The sequence below is a fragment of the Cyprinus carpio genome, chromosome B11, assembly GCF_018340385.1.
Source record: "Cyprinus carpio isolate SPL01 chromosome B11, ASM1834038v1, whole genome shotgun sequence".
NCBI lineage: Eukaryota > Metazoa > Chordata > Actinopteri > Cypriniformes > Cyprinidae > Cyprinus > Cyprinus carpio.
The window spans coordinates 3,766,431-3,790,682 of NC_056607.1; the positions used below are offsets into that span (position 1 = coordinate 3,766,431).

At 35.9% G+C, this 24,252-nt stretch overlaps 1 protein-coding gene across 3 annotated transcripts in view; it reads right to left on the reverse strand.

The window, feature by feature from the left end:
- Positions 1–24,252, reverse strand: part of LOC109085108 (tubulin polyglutamylase TTLL7-like) — an 82,456-nt gene that overhangs the window by 38,730 nt on the left and 19,474 nt on the right. For all 3 annotated transcript variants that reach the window (XM_042733376.1, XM_042733377.1, XM_042733375.1), the window contains 7 exons: positions 23,635–23,756; positions 21,121–21,188; positions 20,838–20,996; positions 18,410–18,626; positions 17,551–17,715; positions 16,089–16,247; positions 343–437 (listed from right to left, as the gene is read on the reverse strand). In XM_042733376.1, the coding sequence (XP_042589310.1) occupies positions 343–437; positions 16,089–16,247; positions 17,551–17,715; positions 18,410–18,626; positions 20,838–20,996; positions 21,121–21,188; positions 23,635–23,756 (985 nt within the window). The remainder of the gene's footprint in view (positions 1–342; positions 438–16,088; positions 16,248–17,550; positions 17,716–18,409; positions 18,627–20,837; positions 20,997–21,120; positions 21,189–23,634; positions 23,757–24,252) is intronic.

The following is a 24,252-nucleotide window of genomic DNA, read 5'->3' on the forward strand; positions in this document are numbered from 1 at the left end:
TCTTTGTTTAGTTAATCTGGCCCTAAATTTCTGAGACTAGTAGGATTTAATCATTTGCTCACCTTGCTATATCTATATACTTTTCAACATATCTCACAACCATTTCAATTCATTTGACTTGGCTTAAGTGTCCAAAATTCTTCTTCCGAATCAAACAGTGGCAGTAAAACCACGTGCATGTGGACCCATCAATGAGTTTCAAGCAACTTCTTCAAGGATCAAGAAATCAATATTTTCTAAAACACTTAAGACTGGTGGACAGCTGGGAACGGAGAGTGAGATTTCTGATTAACTCTTTCTTTCTCTTTCTAATGGGACTCTGGAGAAAGCATTGCTTCATACCTGATGTTGAGCAGTTTCAGGGTGTTGAGCAAAACCCCCTTCTTCACGTCGTAATCAATCTTTTGATCTGTCCCAAAACTCGGGGCACGATTGATCTGTAGAGGGGGGAAAAAGAGAGATGTTTTTGTTTTCATGTTTTCTTTTTGGATTTCATCAAAAACCACAATCAACATTCATCTTTTAAGGAGGACTGAGAAGCCACATAGAAGCAGTCACCCATTATTGAAATCTAGTTTAGTGTCCCATTAACCACAACTGCCACTGATGTCGAGAACCATCTAAAGTGGCTCCAAGTCTTCTGAAACTATAAGACAGCTTTGTGTAAGAAACCGAAATGTACATCATTATTCACTCCGAATTTGACTTCACAAGGACCTGCTGAGACCGGATCATTTAGTCAGTTACTCAGGAACCCATTCAATCTGATTTGTGAATGGATCATTGTGAACCAACTAAAAAATGAATTGAAAAGGCTAGACTCAAAAGAACATGAATGCATGCAAAACTGATACTTCTCTTATAACCCTATGAACGCACCAAGAAGAGGTAGGGCAGATATCACGATATTCATTAAATATTGACTTAAATTTTGATCATACAAAACAATTGTATGGTTTTAGATGACTTGGAATATGGTACACATGTTTTATGTCATGTTTTTGTATCATGAAAGCTTCATTGTCTGCTCATTGTAGATCTTCAAGTATTGTTCCCCAGAATCAAGAAACTCACACAGGTTTCGAGCAACATGAGGGTGAGTAAATGATGACCTCTATGGAGTGAAGCACTGCATGCTGGTCAAGCGAGACTCCATTTCAAACAAATGCAACTTTGATCTTGTTTGCTGCTGAGCTTTAAAAGCGCAGCCAGTGATTACCAGACAGTTGACATGACATATCAGTGCATAGGTGGTGCCTTTAAATCAAAACATGGAAGCCTGCATGTCTAGATACATTTGAGTTGTGTGACACAACGTCAAAGGCACATCATAAAAAAAAGAAAAGATGCGATCCATAGACCGATTTGGAGTAGACGTCACAGTTTCATCACTTGCAGCTGCGTACACATTGTGGTGGCAGAAAAACACTGTTAACAAGTAGAGGGAAACAAGTCAAATCCATGGAATAAAAGAAAAAATCTATTGTTGTGCCTTGTGATGTCAGAATCGGAATGCAAATCATTTTTATAGAATAATGTCATCAAAAATACTATTTGAAGCTAAACGCAGATATTTAAACGGACAGACTATGGATGGAACCTGCTATGATCACCCTATTTTTTTTAAAGAATAAATTTGATTTAAACAATAGGTCTTCATAATATTCACATATGCAGTCCATAGGGGACATATTGTATTAGCCCTACAGCTACTATTATTTAAACCTATAACATTTCACATAATATTTACATATTTTATCTAACAATTCTGACTTTTTTTCTCTCAAATGCAAGTTTGTATATCATAGTAAGGACTTTATAAGTCCATTTAACTCAAAAGTTGTGAGTTTGTCAATTCTGAGGGGGGAAAAGGCAGAATTGTGAGATTAAAACTCAAAATTACCTTTGTTTTTATTCTTTTATTCCATGGCTTCCATAGACTGCTACTTTAAAACAGTCATTTTCTGCCACAAAAAAACTCATTGCTTTTTGCGAACACTGGAATTGGGCTATAAAACTGTAAAATCGTGACAATTTAAGCCTGCATGTTTCTTGACTTTATTGTTAAGTGACAAAAAAAACATCTATTATTGTTTTTTAAATATGAAGTCTGTATGGGACAAAGATATTAAGCAAGTGTGATCAGCCAGGCAACAAACCAACTAGTCCATTATGCTGGTAGACGCCACCACTTGAATAGCACAGTCTTTTCTTATCTCGCATGAGGAATCTATTCAAGTGCGGCCACTCCGTGGATCTCTGACAGCTTACTGGGAAAGAAGTCATCACTAAATGCAAATATATCCTGTGAGCCCTTACCCAGTGTGATGATCAGGCATTTTTAAATGTATCAACTTTGGTTCGCTTTGGCCAGAATAACAGCACGATCTAAACACATGAAAACCATAGCTTTGCATGCTGGTTTACATATTTGTTTGAATTAAATCATTTAGAACCATTCAGAATCATTTGAGCAGTTAATTAGAGATAATTGAGCAATAGAATGTCTTTCCGTGCATTAGTATAATCTGTCACATTCCTGCCAACACAAGCTAATTCATCAGATGCCAGAGTTATTTTCTCTGTGGACCTGAAAAAAGAACTGCACAGGAAATGAGATCAGCTCATGATATCTGCACAATCGCTGTGATGTATGGTAATGTTCATTCATAACTTTCATGCTCAGTGCTGCAGTATTTGAAACCAGAAGCTGACCAGAAACTCAATCTTTTGTTGTTTGTATTGTTGCAAGAGGCAAAAGAAAAACTCAAAAAACTACAAATTTAAAAAAGTGACTGCGCGAAAATTTTAATGTATGGCAATTAGCAAGGAGTCAATATATCAGGTGCTTTAATCCTTACCTATGGGTAACTAACTGTTTTTTTTTGTAATTATCTTTTTTTTTTTTTTTTTATAATAATAACTATGCTGCTATATTTTAGTTTAAGAAACATACACTTGTAATAATTTCTCTTTTTTTTTCATGGTTTTTTAAACAAGTCTCTCATGATTACCTAAGATGCATTTATTAGATCAAAAATACACTAAAAAGAGTAATATTGTGAATTATTATTACAATAAAAAAAAAAAAAATGTTTTCTATTGTCATTCGTGTTTTAATGTAGTTTATTCCTGTGAAGGCAAAGCTGAATTTACTCCAGTCTTTAGTGTCACGTGATCCTTCAAATATCATTCTAATATGTTGATTTGTGGAAACAGGGGACACTGTAGTTCAAAAGATTAAAAATAATAATAATAATAATAATAATAATTAATTAATACTTTTATTCAGAAAAGCCACGTTAAAGTGATTAAAAGTGACAGCAAAGACATTTACAATGTAGAGATGTAAAATTTATATCTCCAATTACTGCTTTTTTTTAATAAGTTCTTTTGAACTTTCTATTTATCAAAAAATCATTAAAAAAAATAAACATCTTCAAAACCCAATACACATTTTCTCAAGGTTTTACATTACATTCATGATTTCTGAAGACTAAAGACTAGACTAATGAAAATGCTGAAAATTCACAGGAATAAATTAAATTGTAAAATATTTTTCAAAAATAAAACATTTATTTTTAATAACATTTCACACAATATCACTGTTTTTACTGTATTTTTGATCAATAAATGCAGCCTCGGTGAGCATAAGAGACTTCTCTCAAAACAATTATAAAATCATAATGATTCCAATCTTCTGACCCGTTGTGTATGTTATGCCAAAACTAACTGTGATATTAATAGACCTACAGCAAGAAAGACTAGAAAATAATATCACATTTTATACAAGAAGTCAAGAGTGTTACAGTGGTTGGAGGCAACTTGAAAAATAAATCATCTGTATCTCAAACAGAGCGCACCTTGAAGGAATAATATTATTGCTTTATTATTTTTCATTATTACTGAATAGATTTCTCCTTCATGTGGTACTATTATTTTAGCTGTCAGAAATGATATGTTTATAATATAAATATATTGATTATCCGACACGTCGACTAGACACTTTGGTAAAATAATGTTTATTACACATTTTATATATTATACGGTATATAAACTTTGAACCTTTTGCTAACAGCCCACATCTTTACCTCTTTTGTATACATAGGCCTTTTGACAGGACATTCATACAGTAACTTTTTTTCAAATGAATATATTTGGAATGACATGAGGGTGAGTAAACGGTGGCAGAATTTTGGGAGAACTGTTCCTTTAGCTACCAGCTCCATTTATCAGCAGATAAGTATCCTGAAGGGTTTTCTTCACCTCAGATCATTTTGTATTCCGCCCATGACAAACAACAGCAAAAGCATTTGCTCACTCCGATACGGCAAAAATGAGTTTTGGGTACAGCTTTGCACATTACAGTGTGTAAGACACACAGCATTAGTGCTTCAGCGTCAGCACGGACAAACGGTTGGAGAAAGATGGCAGCCACAGAGAGAGATGACAGCAGACACAGCCGCCCCTCGCTGGGCTCTTAATAGAGCTGCCCCCCTCAGAAAGGTGATCGCTTAGGAGAGGACCGTAAGATAATATTTACATCACAACTGAGCGGCGCAGGGGGGTTTGAAGGGAGGGGCGGCTAACGGTGGACTGAATCAATGAATTTACTGTATCAGCCGTAACCTTAGCAGCAGTAGCTGATCCGGCTCACGCTTTCTTAGCTCTCCGAGCTGGGCCACGTCACCCCTCGCTGGGTAGATGCCCCGCAGATGGCCCGTTTCACAAAGCAACAAAGGCGCCTCATCAAGATCCGCCACGCAGGAGACCCGCAGATTTAGGATGTCAGCCATGTTTTCGGTCTTTTTCTTCATAATTCAACACCTTTTGACAATAATCGCTATGACGCAAGTAGATTTTACAAAAGCTCCTCGACGCCATCAAAAGATTTGACTGATTTTTAATTTACACACCTTCTTTGTGCTTTTACTGAGACTTGTGGTGCAAACGTGGTGTCACACTACAGGGAATCCAGCTGTTTTGAGATTAATGAATCTCTGAAGAGACCCCAGAAAATCTGAATTGTGGCTTGCGTCTTGTCTTTTAGCACTGGATGATAGTGCAGACTTAAAAGCTGACCAAAAGTCAAATTATAGCACATGCACACATTTCAAATTCACAGCCTTTCCCTTCACGTTTAATAAAAAATTGTTTTGCGAGACATTTTTGGAAAAACATGTTTTCAGCATTTTGTTGGATAAAGTAAACATTAAGCAAAATGAAATATAAAAGTTGGTAACACTTTATTTTAAGGACCAGTTCTCACTATTAACTAGCATGCTATCTATCTTACTAACTATTAATAAACATCAAATTAGGAGTTTATTAAGGAAAAAAATGTATTCAATAGTTAGTAAATAGTGGGATTTATACCTTAAATTAAAGTGTGTAAAGGGCTTTTGTAGCTAGTTGCTAATGCAATATTTCTCATCTAAACCAAGACTAAAAAAGAAAAGTGACCCTGGACCAAAAAAACAGTCTTAAGTTGCACGGGTATATTTGTAGTAATTGCCGGAAAAAAAAAATTGTACGGGTCAAAATTATCAATTTTTTCTTTTATGCCAAAAAGCATTAGGATATTAAGTAAAGATCATGTGTCATGAAGATATTTTGTAAATTTCCTACCATAAATATATCAAAACGTAATAAGTAACATGTACTGCTAAGAACTTAATTTGGACAACTTTAAAGGAGATTTTCTCAATATTTAGATTTTTGTTGCACCCTCAGATTCCAGATTTTCAAATACTGTAGTTGTCTCTCAGCCAAATATTGTCCTATTATCTTAACCAACCATACATCAATGGAAAGCTTATCTATTCAGCTTTCAGATGACAAATAAATCAAAATTTCCAAACATTGACCCTTATGACTAGTTTTGTGGTCCATGGTTAGAAATATTACTAATAATAATTTTTTTTTTCTTTTTTTAATGAAGTAAAATTAAAATGAGAATACAAGCAAAAACTCTAATAATATTTAAAGATAACACTTGGCTGAACGATCTACCATGTTTTGTATCTCAGTGTTTCCTGAACACTCACTCCATCTGCTATTGGTCAGGCAAACAGCCAACACTGCTGTGTTTAAACTTTTAAGAGAAATGGCACACTTGCAGTTGTCTCTTTTACATCCAAAAAAGTGCATGCATCTTTAAAACCCAACACACATTTTCTCAAGTGTCATAGGTTTTTCAATTACATTCAGAGAGGTTTTGAAAAAAATAATAATAATAATAATTTGCACATGAAACAAAATGCTATACTGGTTTTTGGTCATAGTTAATCAAGTTAAATCAATACACTTAATTTCTCTCAGTTTTTGTGAAAACAACTCATGCAATTTAGGAACCTCAAGTAACCTCAAAGTTTTGGTGTATTCATGGCCTGACAGTAATCCAAGAAACCACAGCGAAGGGATTAAGATTTCAGTGTGTAATCATTCCAGTGAATATTATGCATTTGAATTACGTTTACTTAGATTTTAATTATTTGCCTTTATGTTGTAATTTATGAAAAATTTGAATATTTCTGGTGAGAAAATTAAGAGTACATTTATGAACATTTGTGTGCTTTAAAGGTTCAGGTGTGATAAAAATCTCTGGGATAGAAACATAGAAGTTAGAATAGTTTTAAATAATCTATGTGATATTTGAAATGATGCAAAGTGCACGATGCATTACTATGCAGCAGTACTGAACACGCCATCCCATGCATGAGGGATAAACAACAACATCAGGATAAACAAAACAACACTTGCTCGAATCCTCAGCGCGCTGTACACGCAGGAATACTGATCTGGGTTCTGCTAATGGAGCAGCTGCGGAGAGAGACGTGTGGATCGCATTTCGCATCCTTATCAATCACTGTTTTGTTCTTTTGTCGCATTTGGAGAGGCTGCTTCCAGCGGCGAAACCCAATCAGTGTTTCTGTGCGTGTTCAGGGCCAGCCGCTGACCTGACCCCCTATCAGAGATTCCCAAACACACACAGACTGTCATACTTCTTCAAATAAACACCTAGGTGATGGAGAGATTTATTTTAGAGCATGAAACAGGCCTTTACTTTGTTTTTGTTTCTTTTTTCTTTCTTTTTTTTCTGTGAGACTGCATTAAAAATGCTAAGTAATTTAGTTTGTTCAGATATAGACAGATGAATGGATCACTGTAATCATTTTTTAATAAACCTGAAAAGAGCAGGACTACAGAGCAACACTGCCACCTAGAGTTTCCACTCAGTAAACCACAACTTTTATGACTTCATTAAGGGCAAGTGTGACGACTAATGCATGCTAGGGAAATCAAATTTAGCCCAACACTGAATGTGTTAGATACATATGGGTACCTATATAGAAAAGAAGGCTTTTCATATCGTGACGAATGTGTTGCATAATTTATGGTCATCCTGTGAGGAATCTTAAGGAAGCTGGCCGTTTTAAAATTCTGTTTCATGCATGAATTCCTAATGCACAAAACCAAATTCATAGTGGTAAAAAATAAATAAAATTAAATAACAAAAATGAAAGCATTTGGTAGATTTTAAAAATATTTTTAAACCACCAAATAAACTAAGTGCTTTTAAAGTTCTTCCATTTTTTTATGTTCTCAAAAAAAAAATATAAAAAAAATAAAGTATCTTCATTACGTGCTGTCATAAACGTTAAAATGGCCTGAACAATAAATCTAAATTTAAAGGATGGTTAACCCAAAAACGACAGATCCCATTGTTGCTGTTTTTATTATAAACAGAACACAAAATAGAAAAATGCATAGTATCCATCACCATCCAAAAAAAAAAAGAATTTAAAAAGTCTGTTTCTCACACAAAGCTATCACATGATTTCACAAATCACAGAACTGTCCTTGTATGACAGCAGCAGTGTAAAGATTATTAAATTATATATATATATATATATATATATATATATATATATATATATATATATATATAATATATATATATATATATATATACACACATATATATATAACATGAAGAAGAGTAAATAATCAATGAACAAAATGTATTCCTCATGACTTAAAGATTTCTTCTAATTCAGAGAAAAAGAATGTTAAAAAGAATGTAGCAAGAGAAGCATTAGATAAGATAAACGTGCTTTCGACAATCTTGGGTGTGCAGACGAGCTCTTAAAGCTCTACTTGACCCGCGCTTGGCAAACACTTGACAAGCACTTCCTGTCCCTGGATGCTTGCTGCTTCTCTAATGATTGTCAGAAAACCAACTGCATCAAGGACACAACCTTCACGAGAGCTAAACACAAAAAGAAGTCAATTTGTTTTTTTCTACCTTGTCGTTATTGCAGGTACAGTCTTCACAATAACACTGAACCCACACAGAATCAGAGAGACAGGACAGAAGATCACTGCTAGTGCATTTCTGTTAGTGTAAATGGAACTCAAATACAAGCAGCATCAGTGTGAGGGGGAGTGGGGCACGGTAGCTATACTTTGTGTATATACATTTGTCCACTGAAAAGAGCGGACACTCTTTAAAAAATAATTCACATATAAAGCATACTTTTCTTTATCCTAAAAATGCAAAAAGTTTTCTTTTAGGGTTACAGTAAGTTAACAGATTTTTTTTTTTTACTGTATGTATATAATACATACTATTGTATTATATACTAATATATACTATTGCTGTCATAATATAATATAAAATAACCACAATTATTTTTTTTTCCTACTAGTCTTTAGAAAGCAGAATGCAAAAAGTCGTAAATTACTTTTTAAAAAATGTGTGTGTGTGTGTGTGTGTTAATTATGAAGTGTATTTATGTGTATTTACAGTTTGTATTCGAATGCTGTTGTGTTTTTGAGTATGCTGGGAGTATTTTGTGTAGCAACTGAGCAATTGATGTTTATTTGAGCTGAAGTCCATTAAAAACACAAGTATGTATATAATATATATCCAACTTTATATAGAGAGCTGTGCAAAATATAGCTTTGAACTTTTCTATACAGTATATATTGCTTCAAGTGGGTATATTCTATATGAATTAGAATGTACTATATCCAACTTTTAACATATCGCTGGGTGACAATAGTTTACATTTTTCAATGATTAAGTTGAGCAATTTGGTTGAGATTTTCTATAAAATACATACAGTGTCGCTTAACGTGCTTGTCACTGTGTATTGTGGGATTGCCTTCTTAATGTGGGATACATGCAATGCTGCATTTAACTCTAGAAAAGTAGGTAGCATAATGTTGCCACTTACATTTTGAAACATCTGTCTTGACGGAAGCACCCTATGTTGTCTTAAAATGCTTTCTAGGTAGCTAACTCACTAAGTTTTGGAACATAAAATGCATGCATGCAGACACTAGTCTACTCAGTGAAAGAGGCAAACAGAGAAGCCATGTTCCCTCTCTCTCTCTCTCTCTCTCTCTTTCTCTCTGTCTGTCGCTGTGCCTTTGCATTATTCGTCATGCCAGCTTAACGGCTCCAGTGTGAGCAGTTTCTGGAAAGAAAAGAGAGGGAAAAGACAGAGATGGCCCAGGGGGGAGTGATATCAATGTTGCGCCACAGCATTTGACTAATGGCTATTCAAGTCCCTCAGATGCTTCTGTCTGACCTGCGGAGTGGACGAACCTTCCCAGCAGCCCTGCGAACGAGCAGCGCCCAGATTAACATGTTAATGATGCGCTCTGCTGAAGACGTGGACAATGGTGCCTCACCACGTCTAGCGAATGATGTGAGGCGAGCTAAAGAGAGTGAGGTTTCTCCGGTTTCCATGTTTGTGTTCCTGCTCGTATCAATGGCTCAAATGTTTTGAATGTCAATGGAAGGAGAATAAAACCCGCAGAGAAGATAAAATCAGTACAAAAGCCTCAGAACATTAGCTGTTCGGCCAGAGCTAAAGTGCTTCTGCTGCCTGCAGTGTGTGTGTGTGTGTGTGTTTGAGTGAACGTGAGCCATCTTAGCTGTATGTGTTCAAATGCGTGTTAAGTGTTTATTTACCCAATTTGTGTTTTTGAAGGTGCATATGTGTTTAACAGTGTGTGCTTGAAATATGTTAGATCCATTTTGTCACTGCATTTGAGTGTAGTTTGAATTGTTTTAGTGCTTGTGTGTGTGTGTGTGTGTGTGTGTGTGTGTGTGTGTGTGTGTGTGTGTGTGTGTGTGTGTGTGTGTGTGTGTGTGTGTGTGTGTGTGTGTGTGTGTGTGTGTGTGTGTGTGTGTGTGTGTGTGTGGCTTTAGTTAGTTTACGTTAGAGTGTGTATGTTAATATTTCTATAACATTATATTTCTATAAACTATATTTCAAATCTAAAATGTGAAATCCAAAAATGCATATCCAAAAGTGAGCTTAATCTGACAAAATTGGTGAAAATGGTATAAAGTGATATTTTTCAAATGTATTATATTATATATTTGTTTTCAAAAATATGCATTTTATATATGCATTTCTGTGTATAAAGACTCATTTATACTATGTGATTAAATAAGCATAAATATTTTCACTATACTAAAAGCAGTTTAAAATATTATTTGGAAATATTCAATTTGTGTTACGTGTGTCTATTTTCTTCCAACTATTACAATTTCATTTAGATGTATAAACCTGAAAAGAAAAAATCTGAAAATCTTCAGTTCAAGCACTAAAAATAAATAATTATATGCAGATTTGGTTTGTATTTCTTACTGTTAAAAACTATTGCTGTAAATAATATAAAATAACCACAATTATTTTTTTCCTACTAGTCGTTAGAAAGCAGAATGCAAAAAGCGGTAAATAAATTTTTTAAAAATGGGGAAAATTGTTTTTGTAAAAACATTTTCAAAAATTTTCTGTGGTAAATGTTTCCTTTGCTGCCCCCAGGGGGTCCCTTAGTTTGAAACCCCTTGCGTTCATGTGTGTTTTTAACTGTGTGTGTGTGTGTGTGTGTGTGTGTGTGTGTGTGTGTGTGTGTGTGTGTGTGTGTGTTTATATTACAGTTTGTATTCGAATGCTGTTGTGTATTTGAGTATGCTGGTTTTGTGTAGCAATTGAGCAATTGATGTTTATTTGAGCTGAAGTCCATTAAAAACACAAGTTTTAGAGCTCTCAGTAAGGTGTCTGTGTGTGTGAGAAAGAAAGAGCTGTCAGTTTAGAGGTATTGTAAAAGCCCAGCTGACATTTCAGCCTCATTTGCAAATAAGAGGAAAAGGAAACTGCAAATAAAATGAAAAACATTTGATAAGCGGTGAAGAAAAAGAAGAATATGACATTTCTCTGTCACAGTAAGAGGTTACATTTTACTTTTTTGTTGCCACTGCGGCAGACACTAAAGTGTCTTGATAAAAGAATCAGAAGACCTGCGGATGCACTAAAAACTGAATAAATTATAATTGTAGATCAATCATAACAATTTCTGCTTCAAAGAAATAAATTTTATAGAATATCTGATAAGGGTGAGCCATCAAAACGTCTGAAATTAAATAGAGGACGATGGAGGAAGTTGAAAGAATACCGTAGCGGACAATTCCCAATATTTATCCACTAAGATTACGACAGTCAGCTTTGAAAGTTTCATAAGAGAACAGACAGCAGAAAAGCACACCTCCTGCCTCTCTCCGTCAGACGCTGCAGTGTGGATATGTGTCTTGACTAATCACTTGAAATCGGAAATAAATGTTCGCTCGGTAAATGTAGCGTGAAAAAGAAACAGCTTTTTTTCCCCCTCAGTGAGGAGCTTGTGGGATGTTAATTGATGGGAGTGTGTGGCGGCTGCTAGTAGCACTGAGGGATCATTATCACTGGGGCTGAACGACTGCATCTACCGCCACAGTTTGTGTTCTCCTCCCAAAACCTGCAAAGAGACACGAACAGCGCCGGAGAACTGCTGGCAACGTCCGTCACTCGACGCTAGACGTTCCTAAAACCTGACACAAACTTTCACAATGACTTGACTTGAAACAATGGGGGGCTTGAACAAAATTAGCTTTTATCCACATACATTGAGCTATGGTGCTCATGTGGGACATAGAAGTTCCAATATTGCCTGCAACCTTATCCAATTGCACAAAATTCAGAAAATAACAATAAAAATGCCACATAAGATATTCCTCAATTACTCACCTTAAAAACAAAATGAAAAACATGCACTTTTTTGGATTAAAATCCAGCTGCAACCTGAATCTATTACCTTAATATAATATCTCCTCTTCTCAATTAAATGTCTCAATTAAAAAGTGACAAAAAGGCCAAAAATGAAAGTTAAAAAAATATATCTTAAAATATTTCCTCTCTAAAATGTCTAAAATAAAAAGTGGTGGATAAAAGAAAAAGAAAATCTGAACCATAAAACAAACTTTCCCAATGATTTGACTTAAAATAATAATAAAAGCTGTTTTCTTTCAGAGCCATGGCTTAGCAGTAACCACATATGCACCATACTCTTGTGATGCTCACATGGGAGCTGTAGGTTTGAATCCAGTTTTTCGTTCCCTTAATAAAATCCCCTTTCAAAAAAAGTGCCAGTGTCAAAAAGGCTAAAAATAAAATGTGAAAAATTTCCAGTTTCTAATAAAAGATCAAATTATTCTGAGGATTTAACCAAAAAAATAAATAATTAAATCAAATAATAATCCCAAGGCATTTTACATTCTAGAATGGGTTAGTAAGATGGAAGCTGCAGCCAGAAGTTTGGGTTAAAAGATTTAGGTCATGCTTTAACTGCCACACAGAAGTGCGGGCGATCCAGAAAACCCGACATGGAACTTTCTGGGCTAGCAAACGGCACGTTACCCCACATGTACGCGCGCCAGCATTCCTGCATCCTAACCGTCTTAACTCACAGTCCTGACCTACATTTCTGCAGCGTGTCTGTCAAACAGAGGAAAGAGGGGAGAGAGTCTGCTCTTGCTCTGGTGTAAGCAAACTCAGCCTTGTGTTTACGCTGAACGTCAGTCGTGAATGCGCTGCTATTTAAGCATTTATCCTTGCTGTTGTGCAGGAACCCCACTTCAGATGTTAAAACACACAAGGTGGCCTTTTTCCTCAAGCCAAAAGTGTTCCAAAATTTGCAGGTCTGCCGATATAACACAGAAAAATCTATTATACAAATATAATGCTTTTAAAAAGCATGTATTTAACTGGCCACTCTATAAATTCCATAGTAAGGAATTTAATTCCAAACTCAAAGTGCCACGTTTTTGGGAGTCTGCAGTCAACATGCTTCATCAAAATCACTTTTACTGAGCAAAAATGACAAATGAGCAAAAAAGAACTGTTCACACAGGACACATTCATGTACTCAAACAGTGAGGCAGCTAGAACCGAGTACAGAAGAAAGCACTTTTCACCATCGTAACACACCATCATAAAAACATGGCCTGCGTGATGCGTCCCAAAGGCCTTAGACATCATGGGAAAATACTGCAGACAAAACACAAAAACATGCAAACAGGCTATTTGTCTGACAGAATGATAATAATTATTTGCAGAATGGATTGCTGTGCTCAGCATATTGTTCAATGATATCAAAACCAAACAAAGAATATTTTGACTTATTACAGCTTAGATAGAAAGCCCTACAAATTCTATATCTTCATTAGTCTTCCCCTTCGGCATGAGATCAACCTCGGTGGATGTTTAAACATTAAAAATAATGCTTAAATACCATATAATGCTAAATAAGAAAAAAGGGTTAACAAAATGTGTACATTACTAGTAAAAAATATTTTTTTTTTCAGTGTTTTTTTAAAGAAGTGAGCACATTTATTTGATTAAATATATAGTAAAAACAGTAATATTGCAAACTATTAGGGTCCTTATATTAAAAATATGGCTCTATTACATATTTAATATAATGGTTATTATTATCAATGTTGAAAACAGTTTTTGCTGCTTAAAATTTTATAAATTGTGATACATTTTTCAGGATTCTTCAATGAATAGAAAGTTCAAAAGAACAGCAGTTATTTAAAATATAAATCTTTTGTAACATTATAAATGTCACTTTTGATCAATGTAATGTATCCTTGTTGAACAATAAAGTATCACAGATTCCACAAAAACATTAAGCAGCAAAACATGATTTCAATATTTATAATAATAATAATAAAAGAATGTTTCTTGAGCACCACATAAGCATATCAGAATGATTCTGAAGGGTCATGTGACACTGAACACTGGCTATGATGCTAAAACAACATTGTGATAGCAACTTTTATTCTTCTTGTAAAATGAAAACAAAATTAAACAGATTCAACCATGATTCATGACAATGATTCACCCGTGAATAAAGGTTTAAATATGGGATGAGTTATAAATGTTTGGTGTCTTAACAATTCACTAAAACTGATAGTTGCTATACATTTTTAAAATGTTTTTAATTAAGCAATAACCATGAAAAACACATGGTTAATCGGCATAGTCAGCACAATCACTTTATGTTTGTTGAGTTAAAAGATGTACATGCTGGGAACGGCTGGAAAATGTTGTTTAGATGACTGTCATCCAACATTACAGAACACCACAGCAAAAGGAAATGAAAATGAGAAACAGAACAAAAAAAATGCCAAACCCCAGAATCTGAGGAACCAACTGTTTTCAAACACACAAACAACTGCCTCTTTAGATCATCTTTCAGTGGGAGTCCCTTGTTTAGCTGAATTACATGGAATGTTTTGCCTTAAATGATGAAAAGTTGAACAAAAGGACGCATCTTGAGCAAGACCACGGCGAATGCATCCTATTCCCATTTCCACAAAATTAAACTGGGTAAATAAGGGATGTCCAGCAATCATTTTACTATATCTTTGTTACAAAACATGCCGAGCTGCCTACCTAGACAGTATTTTAAGGCCTCATAGGCCTACAGCTGATGTGAGAGCAGCTCTGAAAGATAAGCAGAAATACTGTACTTCTAAGGCTACGTTTACATGACAACGATGTAGTCAGAAATGGAAAAAATTTTCCCTTGCGTTTTTAAAAAGTTTCATGTATACAAGACAACGTTTTAAAAATGATTCACGTTAACACATATCTGCGAAAATGGCCATGTATGTTTGTTCACACTTGCCTTTAAAATCGAGACGTACTGCGCATGTCTACATACCTAACATGTACTACACACGCACATGATGTTCCCGTTTTCAAAGATTCACGTATTGGGAATATCCACTAAACTGTTACTTGTATCTGATTTGGTAGATAATTTGTTTCTGACTAAAATGTTGACACAATGTAGAGTACTTGCTCTGGTCCTTGCTTTGGATGGAGGGGTGGTTGAATCACGTAGAAAGAAAGGATTGAACCGCCGGTCTGTGTGGGTTCATAAGATTTTGGGCGCACGAAAACAGCTCATCATTTGGTCCAAAAAAGGCACTCAGTGCTTGGCACGCTCCTGCCGTTTTAAAAAACGCAGCGCTCCCATTGAGAACAACCACATAAAACATGGGGAAAAACATTTTGGTGGACACAGGGCCTTATCGTGGGGAGAATTTTTACCTGTATATCGCAAACGATGAGATATTACCCATCCCTAGCCATTAGACGACTGGAAGCCAGTGGGTCGGGCCTATGGTGAGAAGATGACTATTCGTCAATGTCTTGCTCTGGTGGCTCTGTTTATGCAAATGTTTGTGCCCGGGTGATGTCATCTTGCACCTCGCACTGGCTTGAATAAATAAATGCTGTGTTTATAATTAGGAGGACATTTTGAGCTATGAAGCTTACAGGATGTTTTAAAGGTACAAATACCTCATATATGTCAAAAGATCAAGGTAAATTTGATTTCTCATACCGTTTTTTTTTTTTTTCAGATAATTCATCATCTTAACAGTCAGTATGTTGTTAAAACAACAGTACAGTGCATTTAACACACTGTTATTATATTCCTCACATCCTCATTTTCATTCCTGTCAAAAGTCCATCAGTAATTGAGATTTTGAGATTGAATTAAAACATACCGTTGACCAAAATATGACGACAAAAAAAAAGTACATAGTATATAGCATATACAAATGGCCTTCCTACTTTCCACAAGTGAGGACACTCAAATGTGAACTGCATACTGTATATAAAGTGTGGCGGATCAAGAAGTGAACCGATTGAGGACAGAAGGTGGAAACAGACCTCGAGCAGCCAGGGTTTGAGCTTGCGGTCGAGGATTATGTCAAATCCCAGAACTTCAAAGCAGATGCTGGCGCTCCCTGGTGGCTGGCCCGGGCGGCACATGCGGTAGGCATGGAGCACATGTGGTTCGGCCACTATCAGGGTCTTCACCACCAGCTCCTGCGAACACATGCACAAAACACGCATTTGTTATATAAGACCACACAACAAATTTAAACAACTCCAATCAGTGCAACTGAACGTTGTGAATTGAACTGCTCCAATCACAAGAAATGCATGACATTGTGTTAACTCTCAGTGAGGACAAATCTCATTGCATGTGCAAACAGCCCGTATGAGGGACTCATTAACATCCCAGCTCCCTGAAGAGACATGATAGGTCAAAGACTGACAGCACGCTAGGGGAAGACAGGGGCAGATCGTAGGAAGACAGGAACAGACGGCCTGTATCAGCTGCTGTATTCTCTTATCAGAGGTCTGGCAGGCCGGCGGTCTCCCTGCATGATTAAACAGAGACTGTGTTGAAGTATGAGGGGCAGATAACCGGCGGGACGTTTGCTGAGCATCCCGTGGACCCCAAACGCGCAGTTCCGGAGAAGCAGGTTAGATCCCAGCATGCATCCTCCACAGAGAAAAGAAAGAAGTATGTGTGTGTGTGTTTGTCCTCAGCTAAACTGAAAATGTTCATGCATATCTGTTCTGACATATAAATGAGAATTTAACATTAGTTATCAGTAGAGTCTAATCCTGAGAAATTACTTCAATAAATAAGGACAGCTTGTGGACCAATAAAGAGGCACTGGATTACAGAGAAGGTGCACACAGGGTAAAAAGTAACACTTGTGAATGATGGCAAAGGGGTCAATAAATACAGGTGTGCAATGAGTGGATGAGCTCTCCATTTGAAAAGATGAAAGAATTACAATTAGATCAAAAGAGAGAAGTGGACAGCGAGGAGGAAGAGACGACAAACAGAAACAGAGGAAAGATAAGGGCAGAGCTGTCACACTAGTAACACTCTGACAGAAAACAGATTCGTTTTTGAAAGGAAAATTTGATTCAATTGAGAAACTGGAGCCAGGGAGGCTGATTAATGTAGGGCTGCGTGATCTATCGAATTCTGAAAAATACGCCAAATCTCGATAAGCTTATCATCAGGGTCGTGATATGCATTGCAATATGAAATTAAAGCCATTAATCTGTAGTTAATGGAAATGTGGAGAAAAGACTGGGTGTGCAATGTCTTCTGATACGTGTGTGAACCGATGACAACATATGCATAAAGACAAGCATGAAAACACATTTTTAGAAGTTTTTACATTTTTGTAGAACTTCTATTGACTTCACACATTGCTCATGGGGCAAGAAGCTAAAAATTTCAATTACACAATCTTTCATTGTGTCTCATTATCAAACATTGTATCATGCAGCCCTAGATTGAAAAGAAATAAAAACAACTCACTGAAACATCACCCCAGAATTTGGCCACGTCGTAATCATTTGTTCGAAGGAACTCTGTGAACCAACCAATCGAGCGCTTGCTGCCTTTGTCCACGGTTTCATCTCGCTCAAAGTTCTCATTGTGTTTGTTTACGGAGTAGTTGGTCAAGTGCATGTAGAGCTGGTTCTGAGGAAAAAAATTAAGGTCCATAAGAGCGTACATCAATTATTAAACGATCTGTCACATTTATGGTCCAAATAATTGATAGTTTACAATGCGAACATTTACATAAGAATATTCTATGAATATATGTAATGCAACATTTTACAAAACAATGGTTTTAAAATTTACAGCAAAGTAAATCTGTTACAATGCAAAAAAAAAAAAAAGATTTAGTATGTGTCAGTTTACGTATGAATGGTTTCACAAAGATTTACAATGCAACATTTTAGACAATAATTATTTTATATTAAATTTACAGTGTGACAATTTGCATATGAATCATTTACATATGGGTGAATTATGCATACTTCATAATGTGACAACTTGACAACATGCTAAAATTTATTATGTAACAACTGCAACAATACACTCATATTCATTACAATTACATATGGTGTTTACTCTTACTAATGTCTGTTATCTCAATTACGTATAAGAGCATTAAAGTCAATATGAAACAGCATTTGCAATTGCTTGTATCCATCGGGAATTGACTGGATTGTGAAAAGTGTCTATATGACAGTTTTATAGAGTAGAGGTTTCTGCCCATTAATGGAACTGAGTTTATTTTGATGTCGTGTTGACTGTAAATCCATTTACTACTGTACATAGAATTAAAATTTTCACATCACTTACATGTTATCATATGCAAACTCACCAAGTTGGACTCGTTTGGCGTGTGGTATTTCTCTGTACCCATTCGCACCAGGCCGTCGTTGTAGAGGAAGACACGTAGTGGATCACAGGAAGTAACAAGAATGTAGAATCTCAGGTCAAATTTGTAGCCCTCCATGAGGAAGGGCTTGTCTAAGTATTCCTGCACAATGAAGTGATCCTGGACCGGGAGCTTTTCATAATTGCGAATCAGAGATATCCTGGGAGAAAATGGATAAGATTCAGCACATATCCCAAAAATGTGCTGCATATTTTATTGTTGGTTAAAAAATCCAAAGCTGAAGTGTGTCAGAGAGAGCGACTTTATTAAGGTGCTGTCTCTATCGCTGGTTCCTGGACCCTGACTAGGCCCAGACGTCTTGGTCTGTTTCAGGCCCTGCCATCATTTATTTCCTTTGGTTCTGAGCTTGAACAGATCTCCAGCTCTTGGCTGTTATAGTATACAGACGATGATGTGTTTACCAGTACCAAACACATGAATAAGTGAAGCCTGGATGTTTAACAAACAAAGGGGCCTTAGAAAAACCAGCTTTGACGGTAAAATATATGGCCATTGGTCTGCATTAACCTAATTGGTTGCATGTTTCTTTTCGTCCGGTTTCCATGTGACCTCAGCGTTTACCTGAGACGTCAACTTTCCAAAGACCACAAGATGTCGAACATCACAGTTCATTTGTTAGCTATGTCAGCTGATAAATATTGCAAAAGAATTTGCCTGCTTGCTCTTGCTTCAATTACATGCAGAGGTTCATCACTATTAAAACACAGCTGAATGTTCTCTAGAATTGCGTTGTTACGAAAGATTCTCCTGTGACTCGTGATACATTTGACTCATTTACGGTTGTTTGTTTAGTACGAGAACAAAATTGGAGAAAATGACCAAACAAGAACAAGGGCCACTAAAAGACCAACACAACACTGAGTTGCTCCATTTGCTCAATTAAAACAATTAAAAATGATTTACCGTGATTGAGTCTCATTTCTACTAGCGTTAATAAGTGGCTCTCAAGGGTTTCCAGGATTTATTACACTTCAAATGCATTCTGTTTTCAATAAGAAATGCCACATAACGCATCGCTAACAGGTGTTTTGTTTAATATATGAACATTTAATTTATAATTAAATATTAAATATTAATTGCTTCTGCTATTGTGAAGGGAGTTCAGAGTATGTGAATTTGGTGCTCAGCCAAAAGCAGCACACCAGCCAATCTTCCTTATCTCCACCGTACTGGCACACAGTCTCTAGTCCTGCGCTTGGCGTCCGCTGGCTCAGGTGTGTGTTTAGCGTCCAGTAGCTTGTGTTGTGTTATGTTGTAGAGGATAATGGGGTTGTTTGAATTGCATGACATGATTGATGAGGGCTGATGGCAGGTAATCAAAACCCACTTTGGCTGTGGTTAATTTGGCACCAGTGGGGATCTCGTCTTTTAGCCCTCCACAGTTTTTAACAAGCCTCTGCTTAGACACAAACAATATTCATTTAGTTTTCGGCCTGAAAAAATAAATTATGTAGGAAAAAACAAAATAACCTCCTTCACCACACTACTCTTTCACAAATTTAATCTCCAGCCTAGCAGACGATCTTCTTTCACTTGTTAAATGCGGCACAATAACTCAACCTTTGATGACTTCTCATTTTAATAAGTACCGGCTTACTGTAGCGTATGACCATACAAATATTAATTAATTTATGAACAGATAAAAGGCAGTCATAAATAAATCTAGTGCCCCTTCTGCTGCTGTACACCTTCAGCTTAGGTATAATGTTTATGCATTAAGATAAAGGGTTGGTGTTAGGGTTATTATTAAGGCTACAGTTTAGTTTCAAATTTACATTAAGAATTAGTGCTTGCAGTGGCACAATACAAAGAGTAAGACATGGAATGATACTCCTATCAACCAATCTCAACCCCAGCACTAATTCAACAAACCAGACCTAGAGAGGGGTTTCAAAGATGGCCGCCAATCGAAATGACTTGCCTTAACCGACTTTGCCATTACTCTCTGTTTATTCGATTATAAAAAATTATTTCAGAGTCAATTATTCATTACCGAACATTTTACAAAAACAGATTAAAGAATAAAGTTTAGTGGAAAAACTATTGTTAAATCTCACCTGACATACAGTAAGTCTAACCGCAAAAGTTCAAATATTTCAAATATTGCATCCAAATTCACATATGATTAGAACTCCACGCAGCTCCTGTACTAGTTTCAGTTATGAATGAATGACTTCTGATCAGTCATGCATAGAAAATTCTGAAGTACCAACATTGTACTGGGAAATCTTTTCCACTTTTGTAGCAGTATGCTGCCCATGGTAAAATGACAAATAACCTCTATTTTGAGAAATATTCCAGAACAACACAGCAAAATGGGATGTGCAGTTTCCAGTTTTCTGTAACTTACCCATGGCCCATGGCTCCATTCGCAGGCTTAACAATGAACGTTTTCTGCTTGCGTTTTCGTTTCAACTCCTTCACATAATTCTGGAACTGCGTGCATTCGGCTGGGAAGATCCAGGTTTTGGGGATGAAGCTATATTCCTGAGGCTGACTTTTAATCATTCTAAAGGAAAAAAAGAGGATATATGAAAATTAACAAAAACAAAGAGCTTAAGTCAACTTTTCTTGGCTGGAGGGCAGCTGTAATCAGTCATGTATCTTATATGGTATCATGTTTTCAAACTCACTTGGCCATGTTCCTTGCCAAGCAGTCTTTCCGACAGATCTCACCCATTCCTGGAAAATGGTTTATCCTCTGAGGAAAATAATCACACTGTTAGAGGGCACTCGGTTATTCACCTTTGAGAGGAAAAACACAACATTAGAGCCCAAGTCTTGAACTGAGACTATAATATTTTGACATTTATGTCCAATTACAGACTCAAAACAAAAGGTGGTTGTCAGACCTTTCTTAACCCCTATTTAGTTCCCCACATTGTTTTTAATTTAAAACTAAAAAAGACGATCAATTTTGACTCTAAGGGCCAAGGTAATTGGTTCTGCATCAGAGCCCATGTAGTTGTAGGTACTGACAGATGAATGAATTGCTTTGAATGCAAAGAGGAAGGGAGGGGGTGGAGAGTTTTTCTGTATTCTTTGAGCAAATGAGGCTGAACAGGGCCATTAATTTGACTCATATGACCTGTAGCTTGGCAGCCGAGCCAATCACAGGAAAGCAAGAAAAAAACCTGTAGAATAAACATTTTAGTAGGTGTGAAAGCACAGCATGCTTTTCCAAAAATAAAAGTAACAAAACACAACTTTATGAAAAGTGTTATATGAAGCAAAGCATCTAAGCCAATTGTTTGGGGCATTTTTCTTTGCAGCTGTACACTAATCTTGTGATACGTGACAGGAAATATTAGTCAGATATGCAGAGTTGCTTTATGAAAGCAAGCCCAAACACAGTGCTATACTGAATGTAAATGTCATTTGTTTCAAACATAAAAGATAGATTGATATCTTGGGGGGAAAAATGTTTTTTGCAAATGTGAATTTAGAGTTTACGTTAATCTTTTACTCATCCTTAGGTCATTCCCTATTCAAATTCTGAAAATAAATGGAGAAAATATGAAGTATGGTCATGCTGCTGCAGATGCCACAGACTGGCTCTGATGCTGAAATATCTGATATTGATAACATTGTTTAAACGTCATTTATTTAGGGCAAGAATATTATTACAGTTTTCGAAAGGTAGCCATCTTAATTAAGTATTTGCCGTGTATGTTGTGTTGTTTTTTTAATGTTTTATTATTTTTGCAATTTTAAGACAGAATGGTGTATATCCTTCAAATAACAAAAAAGGCAAAGATAGCAGACTATAGTCACGTTTCCATTAAAGATTTGCGGAAAACTTTGGCGATATTTTATAAATGTCGATTAAAAAAAGTATTGCAAAATGACGGTGTTTCCATTAACCAATGTTACGTGACTAAATGTATGTTTTTGCCTCTCGCGATAATTCATGGCCACAGATTTTGGTGGGATTTTGGCTATATTTATTTAAAGGAGGCATATGCGTGTATCTTTACAGAAGCAGCACAGAAAGCCACTTCAGAAACGTGCATGACACGGCTGGAATAAACACAAGCATTGACTAGAGTGGCCGCAGTCTGCTTCAGTGGCCGTATCAGAGCCTCACTGCACACGTCTGCATTGTCTAAGCATTAATGGTAGGGAAAGCCCCTTATACTGGATAGCGGGCACATATTAAGTGTTTCTTGGAGGTTATAGTACATTGAAGAATAATCATATGATATTTACATACACCATGTGAACTGTAAATGCAAAAAACAACATGTCCATTGCAGTTTTGCGAATTATTCCTTTTTCGCATTGCCTTAAAAACCACCTCATAAAAACTTTTTTGCGATATATGGGTGTTTTCGTGAAATTGGCACATTTCCATTAGGCATATTTTCAATTTGCAATTTCAATTTTCACAATTTGAAGGGTAATGGAAATGCACCTTATGTGAGGGACAATGTGAGAGAATGACTGATTTGGTAAACATATGTGTCATTTCACTTCTGCAATTAAAAAAATATTCAGTGTAATTAAAAACAATTACCCAATATTTTTTGTTTGATGTGCATAAGAAGACATATTTGAGTGATGTGCTGTTAGCTTGGCAACATGCTAACATCAGACTGCTTTGAATCTGATGTTAGTTCATGTACATAAACAGAGAGTTTGGCATCAACAGACCCAGTCAGTTCAATTCTATGACAGTGGAGCTAAAAAAAAAAAGCTTGAACAGCTGATTAAATTTTAGCAAAAAAAATTATTATTGTATAAAGTAAATATTTGCTTAATTATCAAAAACATCTCTCTATTTGTGTTGTAGATCATTGCACACTTAAAAAGTTGATTGAACTGACATCCCTTAAAAGGACTTTGTTTCAAATCTCTTCCTGACAAATTTGCTGATCTCAGGTGACCTCAGTTGATGGTTTACTACTGTAATGTACTTTAGCCATGAAGGTTATATACAGTACATTACGTGACTTCTATTGATTAAACCACTAATTCCTATGAAGGGTTTTAGGAAAATGAGTATAAGCCACGAAAAAGGACACATCTCTTAAAGGCATGGAAAATAAAAGACTTTAGCAACATGTTTGTTTTTAACTTTTTTCTTTCTTTCTTTCTTTCTTTCTTTCTTTCTTTCTTTCTTTGAACTGAAAGGAAAATCACAATACCTGATAGTTCCTGAGCTCAGCGATTTTCTCATGTTGCACAGAAGAGTCGTTCCAGATGAGATTGGCCGTCTCATCATCATCTCTAGCTTTATGAAAGATCATCTCCTCAATGACAATACGAACTGCAAATAAATCAAATTAGTTTCCTTTAATATGCATTGACAATACTGGATCATATTTCTGTTTCCATGACTGAATGGACACAAGCAACTGACTTCATTAGTAGAATTTACCAACCAAAATCCTCATTCTTTTCTTGAAATAAAAACTCATGCTTTAACAATAATTATGCTTGACTTATGCTTTTGCTTCAACCCAAATGCTTTAAGAAAATTACGTCTGCATTACATTATCTTTCCAAGAAACGTTGCACAGTTGTAGCAACTGGTAATGTTATGATCTTGATTTTTTTATAAACATCAGCATTACTAAAACTAAATCGGTGTGGCTTAAACTGAAATCCAGTCAAACCAAAGCTTAAAAACTTCCCATGTCTATTAAATAACGGGAGGGTTTCAAAATCTTACTCAGTTGGAACTATCCCAAACACGTACATGTTAAAAAAAAAAAGGTGTCCGATTTAATTGTATTTTCCTACTTTTTATTTGGAATACTAAA